Source organism: Rana temporaria, chromosome 12 (assembly GCF_905171775.1).
Source record: "Rana temporaria chromosome 12, aRanTem1.1, whole genome shotgun sequence".
In the NCBI taxonomy this organism is placed as follows: Eukaryota; Metazoa; Chordata; class Amphibia; order Anura; family Ranidae; genus Rana; species Rana temporaria.
Genome location: NC_053500.1, coordinates 138392668 through 138400167, shown reverse-complemented (window position 1 = coordinate 138400167; position 7500 = coordinate 138392668). Strand labels below are relative to the sequence as shown.

Here is a 7500-nt window from a genome sequence, read left to right as displayed (position 1 = left end):
AGCTGTGTAAGGGGCCCCATAATTCCTGATGGCGGCCCTGGGCACTAGTGCATGGGGGGACAGGCAACCTGCGCACGCCTGTGTATATAATGTACATTTTTGTATTTTTTTTTTTTTTTTTTTTTTTTTTAAGTAACTTTTCTAGCAAAAAAAAAAATACAGATTTAACTTGTAAACCACAAGTGTCAGAAATAGGCCTGGTCTTGAAGTAGTTCATCTGGGAACACATCTACAGACTCCCATTACATCACAATATGGGAAACCAAGACTAAAAATAGCCGCATGCTAATGAGCCGGGAGCGCGGATGATGACGCTCCACCTTTCGTGTCTGTCAGAATTTATTTATTCGCGTCCCTGGGACAGAAGATCAGCGCGGATGGATTGCTCGGGGTGACGGCTCCTCTAGTTATATACTCGCTCTGCTGATTGGTGCCAGAAGGGAAAAAAATAATAATAAGCTGGGCAAAGTTTTATTGTGCTTTAGAAGATAAAAAAAATTAATTTAAGTGAAAATTTCCAAATTAGGCCCAAATGACAATATTTTGTGTGGCCACCATTATTTTCCAGCACTGCCTTAACCCTCTTGGGCATGGAGGTCACCAGAGCTTCACAGGTTGCCACTGGAGTCCTCTTTCCCTCCTCCATGACGACATCACAGAGCTGGTGGATGTTGGGAGACCTTGCGCTCCTCCACCTTCCGTTTGAGGATGTCCCACAGATGATCAATAGGGTTTAGGTCTGGAGACATGCTTGGCCAGTCCATCACCTTTACCCTCAGCTTCTTTAGCAAGGCAGTGGTGGTCTTGGAGGTGTGTTTGGGGTCGTTATCATGTTGGAATACTACCCTGCGGCCCAGTCTCTGAAGGGGATCATGCTCTGCTTCAGTATATCACAGTACATGTTGGCATTCATCGTTCCCTCAATGATCTATAGCCCCCCAGTGCCGGTGACTTATCCTTAAGGTTCCCCTACCGGGGAAGTTCCTTCAAGGACTGCGCAGGCGCAAACTTGCCGATGGAAATCTCCGAACCTCGCTCGGCATCCAGGCTCATTCTTTAACATCCCCGTGGATTGGAGGATGTTAAAAAAAAAAAAAAAGAGCCAGGATGCCGAGCGAGCGGAGCGAACCGTCCGAGCGAAGTGAGGCCGACTGGCCACTTTCCTCGAAATCCACGTCGCCCTGGATGCCGGCCGAGGTTCGGAGATTTCCGTCTGCAAGTTTGCGCCTGCGCAGTCCTTAAAGGAACTTTCTCGTTAGCCGGAACCATATCGGCAGATCGCGCCTGCGCTGGAACTTTCACGTTCGCCGGAACCATATCGGCAGATTACCGGCAGCACTCATGCAGCCCCAGACCATGACACTCCCACCACCATGCTTCACTGTAGGCAAGACACACTTGTCTTGGTCCTCCTCACCTGGTTGCCACCAGGACTCCTTCACCTTCATTCATGCGCATTGGGCGGAGCAGTAAAGTACTGCTCACTACTTCTTTTTATTTTTTTTATTATTGGTGCAGGAGAGCCCTGACTTTCTCTGACTTTATTCATCTGCAGACTTGAAGCGTTGGGGCTCACAGCAGGACGGGGACAATGGTGGCGCCCCCCCCCCCCCTCCTGTGTTGTGTTTCGGCACGGGCTGAATTTAAAGGGGACCTGTCAGAATATAAATCTGCTCATCCTGACACCACAAAGTAGCCGGAGTCTGTGTATGCATCTCTGATCTGAGGGGTCGCCTTTCATGTGTGGGACTCGGGACACAGCGAGACGAGGATCACAAGAGCCGAGACCGGAGCATCAAAAAGGTGGCGAGTTCCTTTTATGTCCATAAGGACCGGATTCCTGTACAGATAAAAAGGATCTTCTGATAGAAGACCGGGGGGGGGCCAGGGAGCCAAGTCTACACCTCGAATGTCTTTCATCCTGAAAGGGAAGTCTGTGGGGGGGCCAATCACACCGCTAAGGAAATTCTATAAGAAGTTGTGTGTGTGTGTGTATGTATGTGTGTGTGTGTGTGTGTGTGTGTGTGTATATATGTGTATGTGTGTATATATATATATATATATATATGTATATGTATGTATGTGTAATATGAATTCTAGGAAGCAAAAAAAATATTTATTATAATAAAAATCATATTTTTTTTATTATAATGTATGTATTTCATTGTATATTAATACGAAAATCTATAATCTTTTGCAAAATTGCTATAAATTTATTTATAATAATAAAACAAAAACAAAACAAATCTTGTATAAAATTATTATTAAAGCGGATGTTCCGCCAAAAAAAAATATTAAAAGCCAGCAGCTACAAATACTGCAGCTGCTGACTTTTAATATAAGGACACTTGCCTGTCCTGGAGTCCAGCGGCGTCTGCAGCAGATGACGAGCGATCGCTCGTCACCCTGCTGCTCCCCCCTCCATCCACGCTGAGGGAACCAGGAAGTGAAGCTCTGCGGCTTCACTGCCCGGTTCCCTACGGCGCATGCGCGAGTCGCGCCGCGCCCGCCGATTGGCTCCCGCTGCGTGCTGGGAGCCGAGTGTTCCCAGCACACAACAGGGGGGGGGGGGGTGACGGGATGTGACGCAATGCCTGTCTTTTGCCCGTGAATGCCGGGCCGGAAGTGGGTGCAAATACCTGTCTTTAGACAGGTACCTGCACCCCCCTCCCCCCTCCCCCCTGAAAGGTGTCAAATGTGACACCGGAGAGGGGGGAGGGTTCCGATCAGCGGGACTCCACTTTAGGGTGGAGAACCGCTTTAATAAAACAAATCTATAAAAAAAATGCTAAATATTTATATAAATATTTGTATTACATAGATTAATGTATCATAATTAATAAATACAACATAATATCAATTACCAAATACAACAAAAAAAGATACCGTGTGTATATATATATATATATATATATATATATATATCTCTATCTCAAATAATGGAGTGAGTTGCTTCCCTCTTATCTCTGTTTTCCTGGAGCAGTGTCACGGTGGACTCCCAATTTTTTATTTTCCTCCTTCTTCTTTTTTTATTTTTATTTTTTATTTTTTTTAAAAAGTTTCCTTTCTTCCTTTTCTATCTTTCTTCCTTTTTCTTTTCTTTCTTCCTTTTTCTTTTTTCTTTCTTCCTTTTTCTTTTTTCTTTCTTCCTTTTTCTTTTTTCTTTCTTCCTTTTTCTTTTTTTCTTTCTTCCTTTTTCTTTTTTTCTTTCTTCCTTTTTCTTTTTTTCTTTCTTCCTTTTTTCTTTTTTTCTTTCTTCCTTTTTCTTTTTTCTTTCTTCCTTTTTTCTTTTTTTCTTTCTTCCTTTTTTCTTTTTTTCTTTCTTCCTTTTTTCTTTTTTTCTTTCTTCCTTTTTTCTTTTTTTCTTTTTTTCTTTCTTTTTCCTTTTTTCTTTTTTTCTTTCTTCTTTTTTTTTTTTTCCTTTCTTCCTTTTTTCTTTTTTTCTTTCTTCCTTTTTTCTTTTTTTCTTCTTTCCCCAATCCAGACTGACATGTTTCAGCTGAAGTTTTGTGCTGCATGTTGGGGGGTAGTAGTAGTAGTAGTAGTAGTAGTAGTAGTATATCGGCGCTTTGCCGGCAGGGTTTAGCCGCGGTGCCCATATACACACCGCTACAAAGATGCTTCTAGCAGGACTTTTTTTTAGCGTCCTGCCAGCGCACAACGCCAGTGTGAAAGCTACATTTCCCATGATGCTCCACTACACCTCGGAGTGCATGAGATATCATGGGAAATGTAGTTCCAAAACATCTGGGGGTTCCAAGGTTGACCATCACTGTCCTAGAACAAATACTTGTTGTGTACACACAACCGTAAAATGCTACAATCGATCTTCGGATGAAAAAGGAAAAAGTTTGCCTATATATATAATTTTTTTATTTTATTTAATATATATATATATATATATATATATATATATATATATACATTTTTATTTTATATATATATATACATTTTTATTATATATATATATATATATATATATACATTTTTATTATATATATATATATATATATATATATATATATATATATATATATATATATATATATATATATATATAAAATTAATATATATATATAATATTATTATTATTTTTTTATACAGTGTATACGAGTCTTTAGAATGGTTGAGTGTTGATGTGTAAATCCTGTGATCTCATGACATTGTATCCTTCTTCTCTCACAGATCTGTAGAAATGTTTCAGCCAGTGGATGGTTTATGACGCATCTGACACTTTTTTTTTTTTTTTTCCTATCTTTCTTTGTTTTTCAGGTGTGACGTTTGCAGCGAAGGGTTACTTTGACGCTCTGGTAAAAATGGGAGAGCTGGCCAGTGAAAGCCAAGGATCCAAGGAGCTGGGTGAGTCCGTCCGCTCCGGACAAGAGCTGAGAGTCGGCGCCGCCATCGCTGAGTACTGGTTGGCTCTGGAGGATTAGAACGCGCCCCCCTCTGTCATTGGACGATGGGGGGGCTTACAATGTTTGTTTAAGACTTTGCAGTGGTGCTGATGAATGAAAAGTATGCTGGAGGAAAGTTTCCTTACAGATAGCAGCCAATCAGACATAACGATCTTCTTTGATTGGTCACTCTGAAATAAAAGCTGGTTGGTGTAGTTGGTGAAAATGTCACTTTTCATCCATCAGCATACAGAACTTTTATATAATATTTACTGCAAGGAAAGCCACAGTCCCCGGCTACCAGTCATCAGTGATTGCAGAGCCATTGTCATGGAGACACGTTCTGGTGAATATGCCGGTAGGAGGATCAGCAAGGTACATAGGAAGCCAAGCTGGCATTTTATTGTATATGGTATAGCGGTAACAACATACTATACGTAATATGTCGATTTTATCCTTATGGTATATTTTTAATACTGTCAGCTGACCAAGGCATGCATAAACTAGAGCAGTGTTTTGTTTTTTTTTCAACTCCCAGTCCTCAAGGCGCCCCAACAGGTCATGTTTTCAGGATTTCCTTCAGATGAAACGGCTGTGGTAATTACTAAGGCACTGAAACTGATCAAATCACATGTGCAAAATACTGGAAAGGCTGAAAACATGGCCTGTTAGCGCGCCTTGAGGACCAGATTTGAAAAACGCAGAACTAGAGTTCCTCCTTTAATACCTCCTCTGCCTTCCTTGTGGTGTTGGGTTGATTGAATATTTTTGTACCTTTTTTTTGATCAGGTTTTTAGGATGTGAAAGCGGAGGTCCACCTAAACAAAAAAATATTAAAAACCAGCAACTACGAATACGGCAAATGGACACTTACCTGTCCCAGGGTGCCCGTGATGACGGCAGCAGCAGACGAGCAGTTTGCTCGTCTCTCGGGGTGCCCCCGCCGCCATCCTTGGTCAGGGAACCAGGAAGTGAAGCATTGCGGCTTTACTGCCCGGTTCCCTACTGTGCATGCGCAAGTCGCCGTGGTGATTGGTCATGAAGGTCTTGTGTCCTGGTGAACTATGTGCACCTCCATGGTGGTTGGTCATGAAGGACTTGTGTCCTAGTGAACTCTGCACCTCCATGGTGGTTGGTCATGAAGGACTTGTGTCCTAGTGAACTCTGCACCTCCATGGTGGTTGGTTATGAAGGACCTGTGTCCTGGTGAACTCTGCACCTCCATGGTGGTTGGTTATGAAGGACTGGTGAACTCGCTGAATCTCCGTGGTGATTGGTCATGAAGGACTTGTGTCCTGGTGAACTCTCTGAACCTCCATGGTGGTTGGTTATGAAGGGCACAGGGCACAGTGTACTGGTAAAATCTCTGAACTGCCATGGTTCATCTATGGTTAATCTGGTTAAAGTCCATCCAGTTCAAACAACAGTGTTCATAAACAGAATTGTTGATCTTGTTAGATCTATGAAAAAGTTTTGGGATGGTGTGATAATAAATTGTAAATTTTGTGGTGACTGGCTATTGGGTGGTCAGTTTCTTGGGGGAACTCCCTGGACCTCCATTGTGGCTGGCCATGGGGGGGGGGGGGGGTTAGTGTCCCTGGGAACTCCTTGGACCTCCATTGTGGCTGGCCATGGGGGGGGGGTGTTAGTGTCCTGGGAAACTCTCTGGACCTCCTCCATTGTGGCTGGCCATGGGGGGGGGAACAGTGTCCCTGGGAACTCCATGGACCTCCATTGTGGCTGACCATGGGGGGGGGGGGGTTAGTGTCTTGGGGAACTCTCTGGACCTTCTCCATTGTGGCTGGCCATGGTGGGGGGGGGGGGGGGGGGGGTCAGTGTCCCTGGGAACTCCCTAGACCTCCATTGTGGCTGACCATGGGGGGGGGGGTAGTGTCCCTGGGAACTCCCTGGACCTCCATTGTGGCTGGTCATGGGGGGTCGGTGTCCCTGGGACCTCTCTGGACCTCCATTGTGGCTGGCCCTGGGGGGGTGGGGGGGGGGTTAGTGTCCTGGGGAACTCTCTGGACCTCCTCCATGGTGGCTGGTCACAAAGGATTGATATTTGTTGATCTTGTCAGATCTATAGAAATATCCAAATTCCCCAGAACTCAAGATGGAAGCACATGCCCTGTCTCAGTCTGCCCTCCTGTGCACACATTTCCTCCAGAATTACAGGTGCTCTTTATTGGAATTCCGGTTTGGCACATAAGGAGGATGACTGGAGTACAAATTGCTTTATAAACAAACTTCCAGAAACTTGGCCGACAGTTTGCATATCCTGACACACCTGATGTTCCAGCTTTACTTATATTAAACATGTGAAACTGAACTCCACCCTGACCTGGGGAGGGAACTAAACTCTGCCCTCACTGATTTAACCCTGAACTCTGCGCTAATAAATCCATCGGTCATGTGACTTCTAGAATCCTCTCCCAGATCTGTGCAGTAATCCAGTGGGAGACTTCCTGTAATAAAGACCGCCCGCTGCTGCTCTCTCTCCTTGAGCAGGAGGACTGGTCTGGTCTCCGCCCCTTCCTGTAGTGTGTGGAGCCTGCTGAGCCCTTCCAACAGCTTTTCTCCTATAGTCCTCCTATAGTGGGTGGAGCCCTCTGCTGTATCTCCTTGTGCAGGAGGACTGGTCTGGTCTCCGCCCCTTCCTGTAGTGTGTGGAGCCTACTGAGCCCTTCCAACAGCTTGTCTCTATGTGCAGGGTGGCTGATCTTGTCTCTGCCACCTCCTATAGTGGGTGGAGCCTTCTTGGTCCCATTGGAGATGATGGCGTCCTTTCAATATTTTCCAGAAGATGATTTAGAAACCATTCTATAAATCTTTCTATAAAATGTTTGCATTTCTTTGTTGGCTATATTAACCCTTTCAGTGCTGGGTATAGATAACGGACCAGAAGAGCAAATGAGGAAAGTTCCTAGTTGTGTGTGTGTTGTGTGTGTGTGTGTTGTGTGTGTCTGTGTGTTTTTTTGTTTTTATGAATTTATAAAACAGATCTGACATTCTCTACAGGTGAACATTCCAGGTGCATGGATTGTAAGTGACAGTGATTGATTCACCATCAGTGAATGAGGTCTACACCATGACCAAATAGAGG

The 7500-nt window shown here is 44.2% G+C and overlaps 1 protein-coding gene across 4 annotated transcripts in view; it reads left to right on the top strand.

Annotated features, from left to right (window-relative positions):
• BAIAP2 (BAR/IMD domain containing adaptor protein 2) overlaps nucleotides 1–7500 on the top strand; it is a 103879-nt gene that overhangs the window by 2294 nt on the left and 94085 nt on the right. For all 4 annotated transcript variants that reach the window (XR_005744501.1, XM_040330946.1, XM_040330945.1 and 1 more), the window contains exon 2: nucleotides 4273–4359. Coding sequence is in view for 3 of the 4 variants with exons in the window: in XM_040330946.1 (XP_040186880.1) it covers nucleotides 4273–4359 (87 nt within the window). In the remaining variant the exon portion in view is untranslated. The remainder of the gene's footprint in view (nucleotides 1–4272; nucleotides 4360–7500) is intronic.